This window comes from Watersipora subatra, chromosome 2 (genome assembly GCF_963576615.1).
Source record: "Watersipora subatra chromosome 2, tzWatSuba1.1, whole genome shotgun sequence".
Classification (NCBI taxonomy): Eukaryota; Metazoa; Bryozoa; class Gymnolaemata; order Cheilostomatida; family Watersiporidae; genus Watersipora; species Watersipora subatra.
In genome coordinates, this window is record NC_088709.1 from 6,712,201 (window position 1) to 6,736,824 (window position 24,624).

At 35.8% G+C, this 24,624-nt stretch overlaps 1 protein-coding gene across 2 annotated transcripts; it reads left to right on the forward strand.

Annotated features, from left to right (window-relative positions):
- The first annotated feature begins 4,465 nt into the window (after nucleotides 1-4,465).
- LOC137387834 (E3 ubiquitin-protein ligase TRIM56-like) lies at nucleotides 4,466-22,668 on the forward strand. Of its 2 annotated transcripts, none has more exons than XM_068074347.1 (6): nucleotides 4,466-4,654; nucleotides 5,328-5,487; nucleotides 5,846-6,032; nucleotides 7,105-7,319; nucleotides 16,176-16,879; nucleotides 22,357-22,668. In XM_068074347.1, exons 1-5 carry the CDS (start codon nucleotides 4,485-4,487, stop codon nucleotides 16,191-16,193), a joined length of 750 nt encoding a protein of 249 aa, XP_067930448.1. In that variant the 5' UTR covers nucleotides 4,466-4,484; the 3' UTR covers nucleotides 16,194-16,879; nucleotides 22,357-22,668. The 2 variants fall into 2 exon arrangements, with proteins under 2 accessions (XP_067930448.1, XP_067930450.1); XM_068074349.1 differs by having other exon boundaries at nucleotides 7,123-7,319.
- Nucleotides 22,669-24,624: the final 1,956 nt, after the last annotated feature.

Genomic DNA, 24,624 nt, shown 5'->3' on the forward strand with positions numbered 1-24,624 from the left:
AACTGGGCCCTTAGAGTTGATCTAGCAGGTCGTTGGGAAGATAAAGCCGTGATTATGAAATGTTTTTTTGTGTTCACAAAAATCAATGCTTGGATCTTACTAAGTAAAAAGGCACATAGAAAGTGCATCGACAACGATCGTCCAAAATAAGTTGAAATACAAATATACATGTCTAAAATGTAGTTATTCAAGTCCTCACGTATGTTCTTTAACTTTAGAAAGTATTTAATTGGATAGAAAAACAAACACAGACCAATAGCAAGTTCTATTGTTCACATAAAAGCATAAAAATCAATTCGGAGAAAAAGGCTTAGTATCTTACTGAGTAAAGAAACATAGAAAAGGCGTTTGATAACGATCGCCCAAAACAAGTTCAAATAAAAAGATACATGTCTAAAATGTAGTTATTCAAGTCCTCAGATGTGTTCTTTTACTTTAGAAAGTATTTAATTGAATAGAAAAATGAACACAGACCAATAGTAAGTCTCAATACATAGTGCGTACGATAGCGACATTAATGTCGCACTACCCACTAGAATGACTATCACAAAACGACATTAATGTCGTATCACCTGCAAAAGGGTGAATGGCCTGGCAGCAATTTGTCATGGAGTGCCATTAGTGGTCATTTTTTACATTTTTATTTTACTTATTATTTAAAAACACAGATTTGCCTTTTTATTAATGAAATATATATCTATTCATGCTACAGATAGTACTATTAAAGCCTCTTCAGCGTAGCTCAGAGCCAGCAGCGATACAACTTGCCAATGAGAGTTAATATGTTATGAAACAACTAGACTGTCTCAGTCTTTAAGAAAACCAATGTGTGACACAAGAGTGATCAAATCACAAAAGTCAGGAGCTTTGCACTAAAGCTAACGGTGTCACATTTCTCACGGAATATTCAAGCAAATCAAAGTGAGAAAACTTTCTACTCACTCATTCTCCTCAGACAGTTGTGCTCAATTTTTCTGCAAGTAAGGGTTCGAGTTCACTTTAAAACACAAAACACTTCAAAAAGATCTACAAGCTTTTGTAAACAATGCCCTTTTGCCATCACACCTCTGTGTGCGATAGTAGCTGTTTAAAGTTGTCATAGTTTTTCTCAGACAGTTTTGCGGAGATGTGAGCGAAGAGAGTTGAAACTTATTTTATTTGATAGGAAAATCTTGATACGAAAATTGTGTTTAACAAGCCTCATCAATGGCTTTCTTTAGTTATGTGTCACTTGCACTAGGAGTTGCGGTGGGAGCGCAATCAGACATTGTATAACCTAATATTTGTTTTGCATATCTATGTTGGTTGACTTTTTAAAATAATCAAGTTAATTCCGAGGAGCCATTGTAACTCTGCTCGATCGTCTATTTTGAACTTCGTTGCAACAATTGCTAGACAGAGTCAATGTCTGTGTTGAATTTGCCTCCTATGGTGTTGTCGTCTAATCCACACACTAAGATGGTATAGTCATCAGAACAAGGCTTGCCACTATGTATGTATAAGCGAGGGTCTTTTGAGTTTGCCACAAAATTGTTTGGGGAAACTTTGTGAAGGTTTTGTACTAAATTTGGCCACTCTGTTTGAGTCAAACATAGTGGCCAAATTTTTTCACTATCAGCTCCTCTGAAATGAAAAATGTTGCAATAAAAGAAAAATGCATTCGAAAATCCTCTAGGGGTTTGTTATCAGTTTCACTATACATATGTACACGCATCAGAGGAGAAGTTTTTATAAAGCCTTGAGCATAAAGTATGTCATTGAACATTAACAAAACTCACTATTAATACAAATTAGTCATTATGACACACAAAGTATGCCAAAGAAAGTAGATTAAAATGATCTTTCTCACTTTTTTCATAAAAAAAACCTTTTTCAGCAGCTGTGGGTCATTGTTTATACAGGACTTTTTTGTCTTTGAAACAGGAAATCAGGAGCCATATCAAAGGGTGTATTCTTCCAATCACATCATTGAAATGGCTGTTTAAGCCTAGGCATTGAAAATAAACAATTCGTTGAGTACTTATAATATAATTAGGCAACAAAAACTATCTTCTTTTTTATCCACAATTTAAGCTCCACGTGTTCCCTAAAGTTTGAATGAAAATCGCATACAGTTTTTATTTTAACCTTGTGGAAGATTATTTCTAATTTATAGCAGATGATGTTAGCTCGTCAGCCTTTTAGACCCTTGGGGTGGGAACTGCACATTCTCACTGTCGTCTACATAATATTTTGTTTGCATCTATATATGCAGCCAAATATTTAAAATTTGTAGTGAAGACGATGAATCCGAGCTTTTTGAAGGCTTCTCTTTTTTATTGGATTACTTTGAGGAAGACAAAATTATAAATTGATTGTCAATAAACTTTGCTGGTTTTTAATATTTTGAAACAGCAGAATAATCAAAATGAAAAAAATTTGCACATGATGTGTCATTACAGAACATAGTCTTGGAAACAAGACTCTGCCTGCATACTGCTAGTGAGAATTTTTTTTACTGTTAGCTTTTAATATTCGCTTACTACATGGTTGTTAGTCTGTGTGCTTATATCTCGAAAATAAACTTTCTACATGCTGATCGGAATTATTCCATGTATAAATGTATCATGGAAGTAGGTTAGTAACATCTCCAGCATGCTTTCACTATGACATCTGAATCATTAATTAATGTCTTCTTATTTCTTATTATTGTTGTAGCTTAAAGGGATCAGTAGCTGTAATAGAGGCTGTAAAATATTTGACAAATATGTTTGCTGCATTCGCATTCTTACAAAATATTTTTGTAAAACTGTTTCATGGCTCATATTTTCTGGCTGCTTCAAATTTACTCTGAAGTCATATTATACTTCTAAGGTACATATATTATTCTTCAAAGAACAAATGCCAGATGAAATGTTTCAGACAAAATATTCCTGTATATACTCATGAGTTTTTGGGAGACTATTTTAATGTAAAACTTAAGGGGTCAACTTATACATGAGTGATACTTGCGAACATGTTGCTGTCGAGTCGAATAGAATGTGAATATGAAAAGAAAACTCCGTTATTATAGATGCAATATACACGCCGCAGTATAAAACTTGACAAACACTCATAATAATGATAGTTCATCATATAAATGTAAAGTTACTTCACAGAAGTACCAGTATCAAATATCAGTGAAGATAGGATATATATTTTTAGTAAACAAGCTTAGAACAGTGCTTTCAATCCTAATATGGCAGCCGCCAATGTTGTGCTGTACTGCCATAGATCGGTTTTAAATTTGACAAGTGATATATTTGAAAAACATTAGGCAAAAATTTCCAACAGTAAATTACGAATAGACCTTACTCTATAAATATGCACTGTTTTTTGTTTGTTTGTTTGTTTACTACTCGGCATTGCTTAACTCATGTTTTAGCATGCAATCATTCACAAACAATATCATAAGCGAGTCAACTAAAACCTCCTTTAAAACATGCCGACAAACTTTATTTATCGTATCGAGTAAAAAACTTTTGAAAGTTATATTTTTATTTTGGAGAACAAAAATTGATTCAGTTATAATGATTCTAAAATATTCTGGAGTAACCGGGTTGACTTATTTATGAGTAATATTTATTATAATGCAATGCTTGTCTGAAAAATACCTATCGACTTGTAAAGAATTACCATTTATGCTCATGTAAATGTCGATCTCATATACCATTTTTTTAACGACAGTTTTAATATAAAATGTAAGAATTGCATGTTTTAGAAGTTGTCTGTTCTTTTAAAGAATTTCACTGGTTTTTGCGGAAAAGTCCGGAACATAGAGCCTTGCAGAACATAGGGCATGCGGTACATAGACCTGTCACCCATATACACGGGGAATCCCCATACTGCTTTACTCACACATTTTGATGATTTGAGCAAGCACTTGTAGTTCAGAGAAAAATCATTCGCTCATTTCGGAACTTAGTTAATTGTCCAATAGCGACCAATAATTTTATTAAGGAACTTGTTTATGTATGTTTTGCACTTAAACTTTACACTGTTTTTAATCAATGAATAATGTGCTAGGATTGCTGTGGAATTTCATCATGAAAAGCTTCAACTGATTGCAGCGTATGGTTTGTTTACATTGCGAATTTGTCAAAAATTTGCCTAAATGAGAGTGAAAACGTCGCTAATTTTACTCTATTTTTCACAACACGCAATGGTTTGCAATATTTTGGCAATCATGTTAGTTGAACACAGTTATCTATAGTAACATTTTATTTTGCTTGATTAATTAGTGAAAACAGCTAAATCGAACAGCATAGTTTTCTACCGTCTGTTTGTAACTAGCTTAAAATGGTTAATAAATTTATACTTAATTGTTCGGTACTAGTTCGTTTTCCATTTTCAGCTTCTAGCCAACGTGTAAAAATTTCAGCTATACATTACTGCTCTATGCAGGGCCTATAGATAATATAGAGATAACATATACATGCATTTGTAATTTTGATTCATTATAGGCAATGGCAGAAGCAGTAGAGCTTTCCAATAAGTCAGTAGAGTGCGGGTATTGCATGATGGAAGGTGATAAGATGATTGATCCAAGGACACTCCCATGTCAACACATCCACTGTCATCCATGCCTGGTTGGAGACTTTGACACTAACAGGATAGTTCGATGTGGCAAATGCAAGTAAGTTTTATGGAATGCGTTGATGTATGCTGCTGGTTAAATTTCTACACTGCTCCTCCCTATGCTACTCTTTCATGAATGTACATAATTGTTTAACCACAAACTTAGTAGCTTATACTTATTACTTGACATTTTCATGTAGAAAATATGCAATGTTCCAAATAGAACTCTATACACAAGTCGTGCCAATATGGTTGGTGTGTATATTGGTTGTAAGCTTGCTAAAAACTTTTAAAGCTAACACATTTTTATAGGAAAATATGCAATGTTCCAAATTGAACTGTATACACTAGTTGTGCAATAAAGTTTGGTGTGTATGTTAGTTATAAGCATGCTAAAAGCTCTTCACTTGAACTGCTGTCGACAAGACTTTAATTCATGACTCTCAATATATAAACCAACTGCTCTACCAATCAGCTCACCCTGTCTACTCAACCTGTAGTACTAACTCTGAGGTACTTGGTGTAGACTCTTCTAATCTATTCTAAAACTCTACTTATTAAAAGCATATTAAAAGTCTTAATTTAAACTAATCTGTTTGATGAAATAAATAAACCTGCAGTCTTTAAAACAGATGACATCCAAGCTCAAAAGTAAGTATTACTAACTAACATTATATATCATGTTCTGGGTGTTTATATCACATAGACTGTTGTATTTATTATTATTATAGGGAAGTCTTTGATGTTACAATAGCAAGACTTCCCTCTGCAGTAAGAAGGGAAGACAACTTACACTACTGTGATGTTTGTGTACAGAAAGGAAAAGCTCATGAACTGGCTGTTACCTATTGCTGTGACTGTAAAAAGAAGATTTGTACTAAACATGCAGAGGTGAGTTAGCTTATCTCAGCTTTCCTTGTTTAACATATTTGTGTCCCTGCTATTCACACTCATCTTTCATATTTTTATTACATTTCAGCTGTTCTCTTGGTTTAGGGTTTCCTTAAAATTCTCAACCCTTTCATGTTTATGTGTCAACTGTTTAATTTAATACTTTATTGTCGGTGGTGACAAGTCCAGAAGTGACAAGTTATAATTACTTGAGATTATGGTAGTTCAAACATTGATCATCTTTCTACATGTTTAATAGTTTCACCCTTCCATGTTGGATTCTTGCAGAAAAAGGTGATATTAGTTGGTGATGTTAGGTGTACAGGGAAAAACTTAAGTATATTCTGCTCTGCTTTAGCTTCATGAAGAGTTCCTTCCTGAGCACAAAGAGCTTCTTAAAATAGAGGAATATCAACAAAAAGCAAGGATGTATGATGTACAGAAATGTACAAGACACGAAGATAAACCAATCACAGTAGGGTGTTCTTCTTGCTATAAAGTTCTCTGTGTGGATTGTATGGATGGTACCAAGGAATGTGATGAAGGTAGGTGTCATTATTTACTGATTGTATGGATGGTACCAAGGAATGTGATGAAGGTAGGTGTCATTATTTACTGATTGTATGGATGGTACCAAGGAATGTGATGAAGGTAGGTGTCATTATTTACTGATTGTATGGATGGTACCAAGGAATATGATGAAGGTTGGTGTCATTGTTTACTGGTTGTATGAATGGTACCAAGGAATATGATGAAGGTAGATGTCATTGTTTACTGATTGTATGGATGATACCAAGGAATATGATGAAGGTAGGTGTCATTATTTACTGGTTGTATGGATAGTACTAAGGAGTATGATGAAGATAGGTGTCATTGTTTACTGATTGTATGGATGGTACCAAGGAATATGATGAAGGTAGGTGTCATTATTTACTGGTTGTATGGATGGTTCCAAGGAATGTGATGAAGGTAAGTGTCATTGTTTACTGATTGTATGGATGGTACCAAGGAATATGATCAAGGTCTGTGCTATTGTTTACTGATTTATGTTACATGGAATTACACTACAATAGACTTGTATTATATGAGCATTTATTTTAGTGTACTTTTATTTGGACATTTTACATGCAAACAATAATTACAATATAGCATATTGTATGAACAACTCTGCTATGTTTGATCATCAAATGTCACAAGAATGCTACAAAGTGATAAACAATTTAAAAATCAGTTTATCAGTCTAATACGATAAAATACACATGTTCTCAGACTTTTCACATACTACTGATTTTTTCGTCTGCTACTAAAATTGCTAAAAATCTTTACTTTACAGTAAGTAGAATTTTTTTCATAGTACGAAGCACACACTTTACATAAATTTTTCACGTTATGTAAAATGTGTACTAGAAAATAATTTGAACTATTTGTATGCCAATCAATAGTTACAGTATAGGATAATACATGAACAACTTTGATGCATTTTATCATAATTTGTAACGGTAATGCTAACCAATGAAAAATGGTCTAGAAATTATCTCCTATTGGATATTACAAGAAAACGCAAATTCTCTGATCATTTTAGTATTGTTGAATATTAGTTGTTTTTTGCTGCCGTAGCCTCTGGTCTACATACAGGGTTGGTCCATCAACCAATGTCTCTAAAGGAACTGATAAAACTGCTGAAGATTAAAAGAGGTGAGGTGAAAGTTGAGGCTCAAGTTAAAGATGGGGAGTTGTCTGCTCTACTTAAGGATGCTACTAAAGTACTCTCAGACTATGAAAGAAAGACAGAGAAACTGATTAAACAGCTTCATAGTACTAGAGATGAACAGGTAAAGACTGGAGTACTTTATAATATAGTAGCCTAAACTCTATAGTCAGAAGCCGTTCATAATATTGTCTTCCTTATTATTCTCCTAGAAATCAACAGTGCCTTTGCATGTAATGAACTAATAAAAAATGGATGTAATGATAGAGATAATAATCATAAACATGTGGCTTGATAATAACATAAATAGGTTTACATGTATATTAGCTTATTAAGTCCTGTAACAAGGAGATGTAGCCTTGTGATAGTGTTGCTATACCGTGATCCTTCATTTCAGTAGAGCAGGAGGGCATCAAAAAGCTGTCACAAAAAGTGATTTATTCCTTTTGAAGGTGGGCTATGTGATAAGAGTGGCATCTAGATCAGAATTTTGAGTTGATTTCAAATATCTGGTTTTTACACCTTTCAGACTGTTCATTTTTGAGCAATATAATTAATATATTATTTTAATTAAATAAGTTTCTGTAATGTTTTATGTGCTTTTACCAACAATGACATATAAATACTAAATAATTAGCAATAACCTAAGTTGGAATCAATTCTGGTAACACTAAAATATTTATTCTTTAAATATTATAATATTAAAATTGTATTATATAACATTATGTATTCCCATTTTGGTTGATTTTGTGACAGCTTTACAGTTTGTCCTTGTTATTCTGCAACTCCTATATCATTACAGATCTGCAAAACAAAATCAAAAGCATTTTTAAAGACTCAGACCATGCATATATAACATTTTAGTATACATATATTCATCATTAATGCTTATTATGTTGAACCGTTTACTTTATTATGCAAGTGAAATCGCAATTAGTCAGTCTTTTATATGCTGTGACACATATGTATTTTATATGGCGCCTTACAGTGCCTCGCGTTTTACTCGAGTTGTACAACTCGAGTTACACAACTCGAGTTCATCAAAAATCCAGGCCGAGTTCTTTTAACAGCAACTCGAGTTCAACAACTCGGCTTGAGAACATCTCATCATTTCATTTTCTCTAGCTATATTTTCTATATATGGAATTTATTTTGGTGCATCATTAAATGCCGTTGAAATAATTTCTATGTTCATTTTCGGTGTTCATTCAGTTTTTTGTCAGGTTCTAGAGAGATAACTCTTTTTAATTTGAAAAAGAAGTGGCCTACCTCTCACATAGATTGTTTTTTAGTTTGCTTTTACATTCTACAATTGTTTTTGTCTCGTTATATTTATAGAAATAAATATGTGCAAATATCGCCAATATATATATAATTTAAATGTGTCTATATATGTAAACTATTATTATTAAATTTCTGTAAATGTTCTGTAAATGAGACACCCCAATTACTCACTTTGCTTTTTTACAAAACCGTGTTAGTTTTGCGTATAACACAACTCGAGTTAATCATAAACCCAGGCCGAGTTGTTCAATTCGGCAACTCGAGTTGGACAACACGGCAACTCGAGTTGTACAACTCGAGTTGTGAACGCGCAACGCGAGGCACTGTAAGGTGCCATAATTCTAAGCAAACATGAAGCGCACCTTTGGTTACAATACCACTCGAATACTAACCTTCTAATTCACACTCATCTGAGTCTTCTGCATCACTACTTTCATCTCCATCCTCTTTATTTCTATTGCTACAGCAGCTGCTTCTGCACATGTCCGTACAATTGAGATCTGTATTGTTACACTGACAGCGACGAGACTAGCACCCAGTTTTGCATCGACAAAACATGTCCACAAGCACATCAGGAAGTGCTGGTTGTTGTGTCATCCATCTAGCTTTAAGCTCTCCTTCTTCCATAAACCATCCATGTTGCTGGGGGATGGGGTATTGATGATGATTTGCTTAGCTCTTCTCCATATTGCAGCCTGATGGGCAGCCCTAGATATAGGGAGATTTAACTCATCTAGTGTGGGTGGTTGGTGTGATTGTGATGTGTGAGACGGTGAGCAGAAGATCTTATACCGTGCTTCATTGATGGAATTTGTCTCTTCACCATATAATCTGCATATGAATGTCTCAATAGATTCTCTTATTGCACCATCCACTTCAAAACCTGTTCCCAATGATTTCAGTGTGTTACAGAGTTCAAGATTGTTCTTTAGCAGCTTGAAGAAAGTTATCTTCCCTTTGGAATAGAATGCGCTTACACTGTCGCATCCACTTAGAGCATGGAGCTCAAGCAGCACTTTGAATCGTTTGGGTGTGAGGACGGTAGACAGACAGCCTGTTTACATATCTCAACTGCTTCTTACCACAGCAGTAAATGAATCTTTGTGATGGCAGCTCATCCACTAGAGATAGACAGCTTAGGAAAACATCTGTGTCCTGGCACTTGATTAGAACTTTTGAGCTGAGTTTGTCTTCCATTATCTTTGCGATATGTGATAACATGCGCGTATCTGCTTCCTCGTGGTCTGGTGTCAAACTATCTATTTGGCTTACAGCGATTGATTCATCAAGGTCATAGCTGATCGTGTGGCATTCTTGAGAAAAAGCTGTTACAAGATCTAGTTTCTGCTTCACAGTTGACTTCTTCCATGTATCCTTCAAAAGTTTCACTAGGGCAGTCTTGTTTGGGCCATCTGCTGAAAATTCAAACCTTTTTGGCACTGATTTGTTCGAACTAAACACAGCAACCTTCTGTCTTCCTTTCACACTTCTACGACTTCTCTCACCTCCTTTAATGCTGATATCAGGATATGTGTCACAAACAACATCCTCGTGAAATGTGTGATACACATTTGCAATACTAACTATCCGTTGCAAAAGCTGACTTGCAACCATGCCAAAAGCTGGAGAAGCTTTCAGGGTCTGAATTTCATAGCATCAACCACAACAGCGTCAAAGACTGGTAGCTGATCCTGGTTAACATAGATTGATGGTTGATCATCAACATCTTCCTCAACAGCAGCCATCAGAGCTGACTTGGCAGTCTTCAATATAGAGCCATCAGAGTTAGCCAGGGACCAGCTGATGTTGTCAAGAGAGAATGATAACACTTTTCTCAAATCCAAAATACGCTGTTGGCTGATCACTAACAAATTCTCAAACAGTCTGTGCGGACACTCTAGGACTTTTTCTTTTGATTTTTTCTTAGCTGATGGTAATGTGGTGAAGGTTTTGAGCTTGTTTGACTTGATGGATGCATTGAAATTAATCTCTTGGTTGCTTAATCTCTTCTGGACAAACTCTGAAAGCTGTTTCTCTCCTATCACATTTGACATTTCAAGATCCTGCTGCACTTCAATGGAGGCTTTTGCACCACTGGTAATATGTACTAGTTTGGTGGTTTGAGACGCAAACGGATTTATTCTTGCTGTTATGAGTCTTTCATGACTTCCCTCATTTCCTCATCAGCTTTCCATGCCTTTTCACGCATCTCATAACTTGCTGCATCTGAATCACCAGGCACTAGCATCTTCTTCATGTCTGTATGTACAGCTGTTCGTTCCGGATGAGATAGAGTCCAGCGGTGAGAGACCGATGATTCTTGGTAAACCCTATGATTCCACCGTCAAACTGAGTCTATTTTAACTGTTTGCTCAATAGATTGATCACAAGCGATAGAGCTGAATGGACAGTGATGTCGTGATTGATAAATAAAATTCCCCTTCTTCTTCATACACCTTGCTATGCGATACTTTCAGATTAGTCATCTCTGCATAGTACAGCGTGCCATATCTAGCATAGTTTGTGTGGTCATATGCAAAAAACCAAGGAAGGATCATACATGTAATTTGTCTATAAATTTATGTCTAAATTGTAGGCTATAACATGTCATGTAAACTGCAAAGAGTTAGTTTTGCTGCTCACAAAATATGCAGACAAAAATGAAAATGTTTTCTTTTTCTCCCACCAAAGTACCATCATCATGGAGTAATTAATCATTATGAATTTGTAAAGTTATAAATATCTAATCTTACCTCTTCTGCTGTATCACATTCTTTCTGTCTCTTAAGTCTTTTCTCAGCTCTTTCGATAACGAGTTTGTTACAGTACTTTTTATAACAAGCATAATGGCATAACAAGTCTGAACCCTCATCAACGTTCTTGATGCTTAGCACTTTTTGAGCAATTTCACATTGAATGCTCTCTTCTTCCAATATCAACCATCTGTTTTCGGAGGGCCATTGCTAAGTGGATGTTTGGTAAAATTTGATTTCTGCAAACCTTTAAAAAAGTCGTTAATGAAAATATTTTGCCGATGTTGGTAATAATGAGGCCTAAGAACTACTAAAAGTCGATGTTTATCTCTATGGCTTGGAATAAAATGATATTCTAACGCGATAGTAACAACCGTTTCGGTAGCCGTTTGGCAAAAAACTGTTCGAGTTAACGGAGTTTCTGTCGAGTTATCTAAAGCCATTTATCATTGCGTGGGAACGGACCAAACAAATACGTTGAGTTAACCGTGTTTTCGAGTTATCCGAGTGCGAGTTATCCGAGTTTCACTTATATTAATTATGCATTTTATGTGTTTTTTGGATAAAAAAACAGTGGGCTTCATTTAACATCTAACGTCTAAGTTCTCTGATGGTATTGGAGCGAAACTCCTCGGTAATGAAAACTTTGTTTTAAAACGCTAAAGCCTTTACATACAGCAGTGCATTACGGATCGCTCTTGGAAGTGTAACATCGCCACCGTACGGCTTCAAGTGCTCATACGCATGGGAATAGGCGATGATCTGTCTAGATGGTAGAGGTCAGTGGTTCGAGCTCTCCGAGGGTGAGTTACCCGAGTTTTACTGAATTTGCAAAACTATCGGGCTGTATTCTTTTTTATTATTCGACAACGATATATAAGTTTCGGATGTTTTTATAGGCTAAAAATAGGCAACATATTCATCTCGAGAAAACAACTACCGACTATCGCAGTCGACTATCGAGCAACCCTAGTTGGGACAGACCTTTATAAATTTGTATGGTCCCACAAATCTGGCTTGCAACTCGGGGTTATCTCCTATTTGTCACTGCTTATTCACTATCTAGACCCATATTTAAGGACGTAGAGAGGTTTCTCCTCTTGGTCTTTCTGTGCGATTTCTATCTGCGCCTGTTGGTATGTGGTATGTCTCTTCTCCAGTTTTTTTGAGTAGCTATACCAAGTACTCATAGGCTGGCTGAGACTCTATGGGTGGAGGATGATACTCCAGTTGGTCTGGCAGGTACAGCTCATGTTCAAGCATTAGCATGTTTCCTGTCCTGCATCAGCTGGATGTCCTGTCCTGCCCTCATCAGCTGGATGTCCTGTCCTGCCCTCATCAGCTGGATATCCTGTCCTGCCCTCATCAGCTGGATGTCCTGTCCTGCCCTCATCAGCTGGATGCCTGTCCTGCCCTCATCAGCTGGATGTCCTGTCCTGCCCTCATCAGCTGGATGTCCTGTCCTGCCCTCATCAGCTGGATATCCTGTCCTGCCCTCATCAGCTGGATGTCCTATCCTGCCCTCATCAGCTGGATGTCCTATCCTGCCCTCATCAGCTGGATGTCCTGTCCTGCCCTCATCAGCTGGATGTCCTGCCCTCATCAGCTGGATGTCCTGTCCTGCCCTCATCAGCTGGATGCCTGTCCTGCCCTCATCAGCTGGATGTCCTGTCCTGCCCTCATCAGCTGGATGTCCTGTCCTCATCAGCTGGATGTCCTGTCCTGCCCTCATCAGCTGGATGTCCTGTCCTGCCCTCATCTGCTAGATGTTCTGTCCTGCCCTCATCAGCTGGATGTCCTGTCCAGCCCTCATCAGCTGGATGTCTAGCCCTCATCAGCTGGATGTCCTGTCCTGCACTCATCAGCTGGATGTCCTGTCCTGCCCTCATCTGCTGGATGTCCTGTCCTGCCCTCATCAGCTGGATGTCCAGCCCTCATCAGCTGGATGTCCTGTCCTGCTCTCATCAGCTGGATGTCCTGTCCTGCCCTCATCAGCTGGATGTCCTGTCCTGCCCTCATCAGCTGGATGAGCGACATGTCCCATTTCTCCTGGCCTCTTTTCAGTAGCAGCGCTCTGAGTGGTTCCCCTAGTTGACAAATATTGCGCTCTGCTGCTCCATTAATTTGAGGGTGATATGGGTGTTTGTGTGTGACTTTTCCGCATGCCAGAGCTAGCACATCTCACTCATATTTTTACTCATAGTTTTACTCATTAGTTGACTTTTGAACTGTGCTCTTCGGTCTATTTATATCTGTTCCGACAAACCCATCTAACAGAAGACTCTTTCATATAGCTTGCTATCAACTTTTGACGCAATGGCTTTTCTGTAAGGGCCAAAGCATTCTGCCATCAGATGGAATTGTTAGTTACTACCAATATCCACATATTACCCTTTGGTGTCATTAGCAGTGCCCCCACCAAATCTGCTACTACCTTCTACCAGGGACGTTCTTCATACAGTCTCTGCCTGTTTTCGGCTGACTTCATCCTACCGTACTTCGCGGCTTGGCACACATCACAACTCTTGACCAATCTCCTCAGGGTCACTGTCAGTTCTGACTTTTAGCACTCTGTCTAGTTGTATTAAGGGAAATGGCCGATTATTGTGCAGTTTACAGAGCTCCTGATTCCTCAGCTCTAGTGGCTCTCTGGTCAGGTCCTTTTATCGTAAGAGTGCCCGGTACGTGGTGTCCACTTGTACTCTGCCTGTGTCCTGCATTTGTGCCAGTTCTTTGTGAATGTCACCTCGAGTCCTCGGGTGGCTTTAGCAGGCCCTGGGCCAACCTATGGCTACCCCATGAAGACAGGGGGTGAGCCCATACGACTGGCTGTCTCACGCACAGTCTTGGTAACCCCTGACACTGCTGTCGGACACATTCTACATGGTGAGTTTGTTTCGAGTGGGTCAGCCATTTTTTAGCTCAAGAGCTCACACTGCAGATAATTTTCATTGGTCTGCCGGCTCAGCCCATCGGTATTTTTATAACAAGGCCTGGTTGTTTGGTATCTTAGAACTTTGCCAGGAGATGAATTAAAGTGAGATATGCGGATGCTTAGGGCGGAGTTTGAGCAATCCGTAGATATACATAATTTTTACTGGTTTATTGTCATCTTATTCTTATTGACTGACTGCAAAACTTTACGTAGTAGTATTTCTGAGTCTACTTAAGAAAATAAACTGTTGGCCTGTAAATTTGGATTATATTACCTGTAACCCTACAGAGCAAACGCAACCATAAATGATGGTATTAAGAACAAATAACCAGAGTTGCTCCTCAGGTATAGAACTACTAGCGGTTTACTAATATTATGATGTTAGTATTAAGATCTGTGCTAAAGTTTTGGAGTCTTTAGTCTATTGTGAAATTACCTCTATATATATTTGCACTAGAGTTCATGTTAAGTTCAAGGTTGGAAAATGTATGTGACTATGTTATCCTATAATTGGTATCTGTTCATCTTTCTTTATATAATATATGTGATTATGTTATACTATAATTGGTATCTGTTCATCTTTCTTTATAAAATATATGTGACTATGTTATACTATAATTGGTATCTGTTCATCTTTCTTTATATAATATATGTGACTATGTTATACTATAATTGGTATCTGTTCATCTTTCTTTATAAAATATATGTGACTATGTTATACTATAATTGGCATCTGTTCATCTTTCTTTATAAAATATATGTGACTATGTTATACTATAATTGGTATCTGTTCATCTTTCTTTATAAAATATATGTGACTATGTTATACTATAATTGGCATCTGTTCATCTTTCTTTATAAAATATATGTGACTATGTTATACTATAATTGGTATCTGTTCATCTTTCTTTATAAAATATATGTGACTATGTTATACTATAATTGGTATCTGTTCATCTTTTTTTATATAATATATGTGACTATGTTATACTATAATTGGTATCTGTTCATCTTTCTTTATAAAATATATGTGACTATGTTATACTATAATTGGCATCTGTTCATCTTTCTTTATAAAATATATGTGACTATGTTATACTATAATTGGTATCTGTTCATCTTTCTTTATAAAATATATGTGACTATGTTATACTATAATTGGCATCTGTTCATCTTTCTTTATAAAATATATGTGACTATGTTATACTATAATTGGCATCTGTTCATCTTTCTTTATAAAATATATGTGACTATGTTATACTATAATTGGTATCTGTTCATCTTTCTTTATAAAATATATGTGACTATGTTATACTATAATTGGCATCTGTTCATCTTTCTTTATAAAATATATGTGACTATGTTATACTATAATGTTGGTATCTGTTCATCTGTCTTTATAAAATATATGTGACTATGTTATACTATAATTGGCATCTGTTCATCTTTCTTTATAAAATATATGTGACTATGTTATACTATAATGTTGGTATCTGTTCATCTGTCTTTATAAAATATATGTAACTATGTTATACTATAATTGGCATCTGTTCATCTTTCTTTATAAAATATATGTGACTATGTTATACTATAATTGGCATCTGTTCATCTTTCTTTATAAAATATATGTGACTATGTTATACTATAATTGGTATCTGTTCATCTTTCTTTATAAAATATATGTGACTATGTTATACTATAATTGGCATCTGTTCATCTTTCTTTATAAAATATATGTGACTATGTTATACTATAATGTTGGTATCTGTTCATCTGTCTTTATAAAATATATGTGACTATGTTATACTATAATTGGCATCTGTTCATCTTTCTTTATAAAATATATGTGACTATGTTATACTATAATGTTGGTATCTGTTCATCTTTCTTTATAAAATATATGTAACTATGTTATACTATTGGTATCTGTTCATCTTTCTTTATAAAATACTTGTGACTATGTTATACTATAATTGGTCTCTGTTCATATGTCTTTATATATCTACAGCTGAAGCAAGAGAAATAGAGTTGAAGATGGTAGATGCTGCTTCTATACCTGTCAGCCGACTTCTTCCTCCGACATCCCTTAAGTTCAAGAGTATGGTAGACAATGTAGTAGACTGCCTTACAGTCTGTCATTATGAAGGATTCACATATGTAGGCGGTAAAGGGTCAACTGTGTATAAGATAGATGATGGTGACAGTTCAGTTACTTCTTTCTCACCTATAGAAGGAATACACGCCATCACTGCACTTTGTGTATGTAATGACAGGTTTTATATCCTGGCACATTCAGGAAAGGTTGGTGTAACTGATATGAATGGTACACAAATCACTAGTTGGGTTCATCCTGATAAATCTACTTGTTTTAACAAACTGATTGTTACTGGAGAGAAAGTAGTAGTCCCTGATAGGTCTAACAAACGTCTCACAGTCTATTCACTAGATGACAAGTTATTAAACACATACTTTGTGCGCAAGATGGTGATTGGGATACAATGGCTCTCTGTGTTCCTGACAATGAATCAGTTGTAGTAGCTTCACATCGCACATCAACAGTGTTTAGAGTGAATATAGAAACAGGTGAGGTGATGTGGATTTCTACGGCTGTGACTTACCCTGGTGGAGTAGCCTGTTATATGAAGAAGTATATATTGGTGACACCTGTGCACTCAGACCATACAGAGATGCACATGCTACAAGCTGATACTGGTATGTAGTAAGTTCTACTGTTACCATGTAATATAATATTATACTATTTATAGAACCTGTTACACTGCTTGATCTTCACTGACTTATAGGATTTTTATATTATATTTCTCTGGTCTTACTAATGGGCTCTTTAAAGATGTACTTGCACAAAGTTTTTGTTGATTTTATCAAAAAGTATTCTACTAGTATTCTACTATTGTTTTTGATGTTTGAGGTGATCTGACTGCTAAGATGTTTCAAGATTAAAATCAACAATGATTTTTATGATTTTCTCGATGTTGGTATCCTCGGTATTTACCATCTTTGGTATCCTTTGCCAACTAAGAAGGTTCGGCATTGTTGGTATTGTCGTTCGATATATGGTTTTCAGTGTGTGTTTAACTTCAGCTTACCTACTGCCCATTTTTATATAACGCAGGTGGGGGATAAATCAAATACAAAACGTATCAAATGTATCAAATATCAAACGGGGGTTTTATCAAATATAAAACGTAATATACGTTTTATATTTGATAAAATATAAAACGTGTATTACGTTTTACATTTTATCAATGTAAGACGTAATATAATACTAGATACCTATAGGTAAGCGTGGAAATGTTCGTTGAAGAAAGAGTTATAATATAATTCGCATGTGTTGTGTTTTCAGAATGTCTGAGAAAAAAGTTGTGATTGCCAATGTGCACTGAGAGACTTTTTTTGATTAGCGTGTTCATCAAAGAGGCGTTTTTGCAATTAACCATAACATCAATTGACGCGCGATTGTTATCTCATTCCGTTACACGGTGGATTCTGAGCGAAACGTCAAATGAGCTCTTTCATAGGCAGCTCACTGCGCGGGAGATTTTCTCGCGCATCACGTCGCTGGTAATGCTGTAGCCGGTCAAAAACAAAAATCTATCCGGATAACCAGTTACCGATAGGCTTTTACAGATAAATACCGATCATATCAAACCGGCCGCGGATAACTAGCTGTCACCGAAAATGATTGGTTTTCCCGGATACCGGGAATCCCTCGATGTCAGTAAGAGCGGATAACTTCTTACCGGCCTAACACTAATATATACCCTCGAGTCTGTCTGTCTCTCAATTGTATCTACATTTTCTATTGGCTATTGTTATATAAAATGTATTGGCACATATTTAATTTGCATTTGCTCATGATTGTTGGAATAAAACTTAAAATCTAGCTACATATATATTGCTATAGGTGTCTCAAATGTCTCCGATAAGGTAATTAAAATTTGTACCATTAGCTTCCTCTAAATGCTTTGTAAAGGTATGAGTACCCGACTACGAATTTGTGAGTCTACAGTAATTCGGTCTCCGAATATACTTAGTTCATTGAGGATTTTGTATCAGCGAAATTCTCAGTTGCTACCCTCGGTGGAGACTAGTTACTAGATAAAAACTAACAAGCCGCGTCTTCGCAACGAGTATGTTTGAATATATGGTGAAATCAACTGCATCTCAAAAAGACACAGATAGTCAACATTATTTAGTCATTATTAGTATCATTTTGAAGAAAATTTTTCTACTGATCACTTTTGATTAGCTGATAAAGTACAAAATGAATGGTTTTTTAAGTCGTCCGAAATCGTGAACGCAAAATATGACGCCAATTCTTTTTAAAACAACGTACCCACAATGCAACTCTCAAAATAAACTTGTCAGGCAAAGAATTAGTAAAGCTTTTGCACCAGGTTGGTAGTTTGTGGTATGGACTCTAGGACCAAATTCTAGAAACATTAGGAGCATAGAATTTTTAGAGGAGCTCCTAATCTTGAGTCCGTTGGAATTGAGTCAAACTATGCAAAATTACCTGCCAATACAGCTCTGATTAAACTTTGTAAACCCATCTATCAGACAAGTTTTTGGCTCAGGTGGCAGTGAGGCTCAGATGTATTCAATATGTTCTGCACATTTTTCATTCATGATTACCCTACAGGATGAATTTATTCGCGGAGTTAAATTTCGCGAAAATTGCCTTTTCATGCATATTCGCGGATTAATTTATTCGCGGCTGAACACTGTCACTCTCTATGAAGAGTTAACTCTATTGCGGCTAGCAGTAGAGTTAACCCTACGCATGCGCACACCGTGTGTTTCGGTGTGCGCATACACCGAAACGCGATGTACACCATAGCTTAAGCCATCATGCTAAGCTATAAATTTTTTGCTGCGTTCAGAGGTTTTCACGAGTATTCATCGATTTGGAGGCCTTTGATAAACCAACAATTTGTGGTAAGTAATGAATTTTTTCAAAACTATTTACTAAATTGTTGAATTTCACTTTGGTTCTGCGGTAAAACGCAATATTTATTTTTTCCATCCCTACCGCTTCATTATTTGTTTTAGTGAGAGAGAGAGAGATCTTTCATCATACACGCAAGCACAATGACTGCAAGGGTGGTATATGTCATTCTTACAAGATCACCAATCATTCAGGGAGGTCTGGAAATTGAGGTAGCAGTGACCGCAGCTACTTACGAGGAGAATATATCTGTTTTAAAAAAGGAACAAAAATGCCTTTACGAGCACAAATTTTTGGCCAACCGGCAGAACTTTGCAATAGTAAGCCACGAGGAGAGTTCTGATGATAACTTTCTTACCTGTCATGTAGTAGCGAGAGAATCGCCTTTAACATCTACCCAAGACAGTGACAGCGACAGAGCTGCTATTACCAAAATAACTAGTCAAAGAGCACCATTACACGCTAGTATTCACTTATCAAGAAAACCAGTTTAATTTTATTGCTAGACAACCGTCATATGGACTAAACTGTTTATATTTACTAAAATTCATCGTTTGTAAAATTTTATTTGTATTTAAAATATTTTATTTGTACACTCAAGTTTGTAATAAATTATAATATATCTATACATGAAATAAATTACATAATATAATCATGTTTGCTACAGCGATATCAAGGAGTTGTTGTCAATGAAGGGGTCTAGGTTGACTGGTTGCTTCTCTGCCAATATTCCTGCCTTGATGAATATTATTACTTGTCTCTAGTTTTCGTAATTGGAGTAGGTTGTTTCATTCTCAATCTGCAGTAAACACAAAAAAATATTAATAAGTGTTAAGGAAGTACAAAAACAATAGCTGAAGTATTTAATGAAAGCGATCAGTTTTTAAACAAAAGAATTAACTAACGCAGTTAATTATGGAAAAAGTATCTGCACTGCAAATCAAATACATACCATAATGTCCAGATCAGAATCATGATCCTCAACTTCGGTATTAGAGATTGGAGTTGATTTCAATGTGAAAAGACTAGGAGAGATTTTTTGCGATGACGAAGCCATGCCGAATACCTTGGGAAAACCTTAAATAATTTTGTAAAGTTTGATGCAATGGCAATAAAACTCGAAGCCTGGCGATGATTTTAAAGAAGTTTTGGAACTCGGCTACGTTTAGTACTTCTGCCTAGCGGCTATTTTTGCGATGACGCCATTCTGCATATCTTGTGACAACCTTGAATAATTCTGTAAAGAAATGTGATGCATTGGCAATGGTGTTAGCTCAAAGCCCAGGCAATGATTTGATACATGTTTTGGAACTCAACTACGTTTAGTATTTATATTAAAAACTAGCCTAGCGACTAGTTTTTAATTTGATGCAGTAGTTATTCTCCCTTGTGATTAAAAATAGAATTAATTCACGGAATTTATTAATTCATGGAATTTATTAATTCGCGGAATTGACTGTTTGCGAAATCACGAATTTTTATAACCATCGAATATTTTCATCCTGTAGGGTATGTGACTGATACTTTGCATGATAATTTTTAAGACTGTTTTGCATTATCTTCAACATTATTATTTCATTATATAATTTTACAAGGTTCTCCATAGGTAAAGAAACATAAACATCTTGTGATATGAGCAAAATGAGCAAATGTGATATAAGCATGCTAGATTTTACAAGATACCTACTTTGATAAAGTCTTTTTCATGGAAAACTATATCTACTGATTCTTGGTTTTTATTCTAACATATATTTACTGTAAGTTTTCAGTGTGGGAGTTGGATAGACTGAGAGTGAAAAATCACAAAAATGAACGCATGTTGAACAAAAGCATAAGTGTGTCAAGTCAATAATTTGAAGGTTGGTTTCCGGGATTCAAAGGTTGGCATTGATCGATGCATTATTCTCAAATTTCTACAAATGAGGCGTGAACATGAATTCTAATAATTAATCTAATTTACTAGCTAAAACAACCAGAGAAAATCTAAACTAAACACTTAGCTTATAGTTAAAGCTTTCACCCAGTTGAAGTTGAAAATGAGTCTTTAGACCCAACTGGGGCCTCCAAACATATTCCATCACTACCTGCAGAATATCGAACACATCATTTGATACTAAAACAATCATTATTATTATTATTATTATTATTGACCTCTAATCTCTAGACATCTCGTTACTACATTCTCCTTACCTATTCATAGCCATTATTTATAGTTAGGTGAAACGATAAAAAATTAAAAAATTGTTAAAACTAGAGAGGCCGAGTAATAAATAATGAGTTGACTTACTACAATCAATTGTGCAATATTTCTTGTTAGTATATGTATTCATGAGTAGTAAGTAGTAGTTTAGTAGATAGAAGTGACTCAAACAAAAAATAGATATACCTGCATTCTCATATCCTCCTCGACAGCACAACACCTGTCAGCTCCAACCATAGGCTGTCTGCCCCAATCTTTCACCACTTGACGCTCATACAAGTCTGAGGCTGCTTCGTTGAAACTAGAGGCCACGTTATAGTTCTGCTGTTATTTGATGGATTGTCCCTACTCAGTGATTGAAGGAGATTCGGATTGAAGCAAATAGTCTTTCAGTAGACCGGTGAATTCTCTCACAATCTATGATGTTTTTGTAGTGTTACTACTTCCATTCCTCAAGTTTTGCCCAGATATTTGCTGAAACACCACTATCTTGAGAGATTATCTTCAGTTACGTTAATGCCTAATTTATCCAAGTCTAACTGTGAATACTAAATTCTCTAACAACGAGAAACTTTGAGATCACAGACAACTAGTTTGTTAGCGATAACGTTTATTACGGCATTATTATGATAACATTTATTATGACCTAAATAAAAAATTCATGCCGATGATCAGCTAAAGAAGAAACCATATATTTGTTGCTCATGAACTCTTTCCCCATACGGTGCTTGGTACATCACAAATTTTAGACCCGCTCAAAACTGAGCTTTTTAACCGTGATCAAATTTTATTGATTTTAATCTTGAAACATGGTGGCAGTCAGATCACCTCAAACATAAAAAAACAAACACAAATGATAAAATAATATCAATTTTTCTGATAAAATCAATTATGAATCTTGTGCAAGTTCACCTTCACCAGGTAGAACTTGTTACATGACTTTACCTTCACTCACTAAATACTTATACTTTATTATTATTATATTGTGATGGATTTACCAAAGTAGTTTGTCTCTTCTCACAGGTCAACATATTGGTAAACTCGTGGATACAGAAAAGGGAGGTTTCTCTGCAGTGCTTGACTTGTGTGTAACAGGAGACACTCTTATAGTACCAAGATTGAATCAGAAAGCAGTGTTGTATTATCAACTGATGAGTGATGGAATTAAAAAGAGAACAACTCCACAGCAATAGTCAAGCAGTATGATTTTTAGTCTCCTGTTACAACCTGACAAGCGTAATACTCTAGAAATAGGAACTGGCAGCTGTAGTTCAGAGGTCAGTCTGTAGTAAACTTGAAAATAGTTGTTTTATATCGTGATTATTTTCTATTTGATGATGAAATACGGTTCTCATTTTAAAAATACAATAAATAATAATAATAATTTTTTGGTTCATTTTCTAGCAGACATTTCAATACTTAAAGAGTGACCACCACAACAACTAACAGGTACACTATTAATCATCCTGTAACATTGTCAGCACTTTTATGTATTAGCAAGATGGCAATATTAACAAGTGGCAGAGCAGATTCATATCGTTACAAATTTATTCTGATGACTGTGACATTCCAATCTGACAGCATCTTGTTGTCTCTATATAACTCAGCATTACTATGCTATAAATACCACACAATCTGTGAAATCATGCGAGCTTTTTATTAATATCATACACAAAGATCAGAGTGTTAGCAGTACTGTCAGAACAAGGGTGCCTCATAATACGTCCCAGACGAGTCATAGACATCATCACTTAGTCTACAATAAACATTTGGAATGGAAAGAAAGTGAACAGGTGTAAAGTCAGTCAGTTCATTCCGAAACTAAAGAAACTAAGCTTGCTGAACATTGGCTACAAACAGTTGGATCTTAGGCTAAAATCTGAAGGAGCTTCAGTTAAGAGCTAATAGACCCAGGACAACAAGCTCAGTGACCCTAGACTAATAACTTGTCTATCATGCTACAGTCTCTACCATTACAGTTCCTTGAGAATAAACTCTGTCTGTACAAAACTACCTAATATCCTCATGCAATGCAGGTTTATGCCTACTCAATATTGTGGGAGGGAGTGGTTACCAGGGATCAGCTAACTAGATCAACAGCACAGGTGTGTTCCAGCATGCAAAGTTTACCTTACCCTACTGAATGGTTATCTACATTCTACTGGCGTATCATCATTAGCATCTCTGTCAGCGGTAATTAAGTTGATATGAGAGCCTGCATTGTTTTCTATCTAATATGGGAGTAAATCTGCTATTCTTTCTTACTTCGCAATGACCTGTTTTCATCAGATATGACCATTCACCAATCGACCTGACTACCTGTTTCTAATTGCCAGTTAGTCTTAAACCATGCATGCTGACTATTTGATGGCGTACCTTACTCACCTTTGACATGGTTATCAATGGTAGAATGTTTTGGCACTCTTTGTGTTCCCTAGCTTTTCTCTTACCCTCTCAAGGTGATCAATATTGACCTTGCATCATTCTTCAGATACTAGATGGAAACCCCTATAAAAGCTCACCTGGTGTAGGAAAATTTTGTTCTTAGGTTCGGGCAGTTGTCTAATAAATACTGTTTTTAGTCTAATAACAATTTACTCCTAATAATAACTACTTTAAGCCTGGGATCCTTACAATTGGAGATGAGTAAGTGCTATGAGTTTTTTGTTTTATTTATATGCTGCTATTGTAATCTGTCTCTTGTTCATTTTATGATCTGGTAGTAACCTGGGAATTTTAGACTGTTTCCTTTTTATCAAACAGTACTCTCTCCTTCACACTGACTGACTCTAAAGGCACACAGAGTTTATATTAGACTTCTATCCAAGTTAAATATACTAATCCTTATCATTACTGCAACAGGTTATTCCATCTCAGTTTCAAGAATGGATCTAATTCATCGCTTAATTCTCTCTACATTTTCCATATAAATTCTCTCTACACAAAGTGTAGCATCTCCATTAACAATAGAGAAAGCTATTGTTGAGGGCAAGCAGCAAATGCAACCAAAGCTTTGTTTAAAATATAGAGTATGTCACAAATAAAAGGGTAATGTGGAGAGACAAACTATTATAGAAGTGAAATTAAACTAAGGTGGTCTGAAGCTAAAAAATATATTTTAGATGTAAGAGCCAACAGAAAAATATGACACTTTCTGCTCTGGTTGTCATCACAATATTGAATGACTAGCTCGCATGTCTTTACTCAGTTTTTTGTACTACTTATTAATGATTATTATTCATGTTTTCATCATAAAATAAAGTTATGACTACTCACTGTCTACTTGCAACT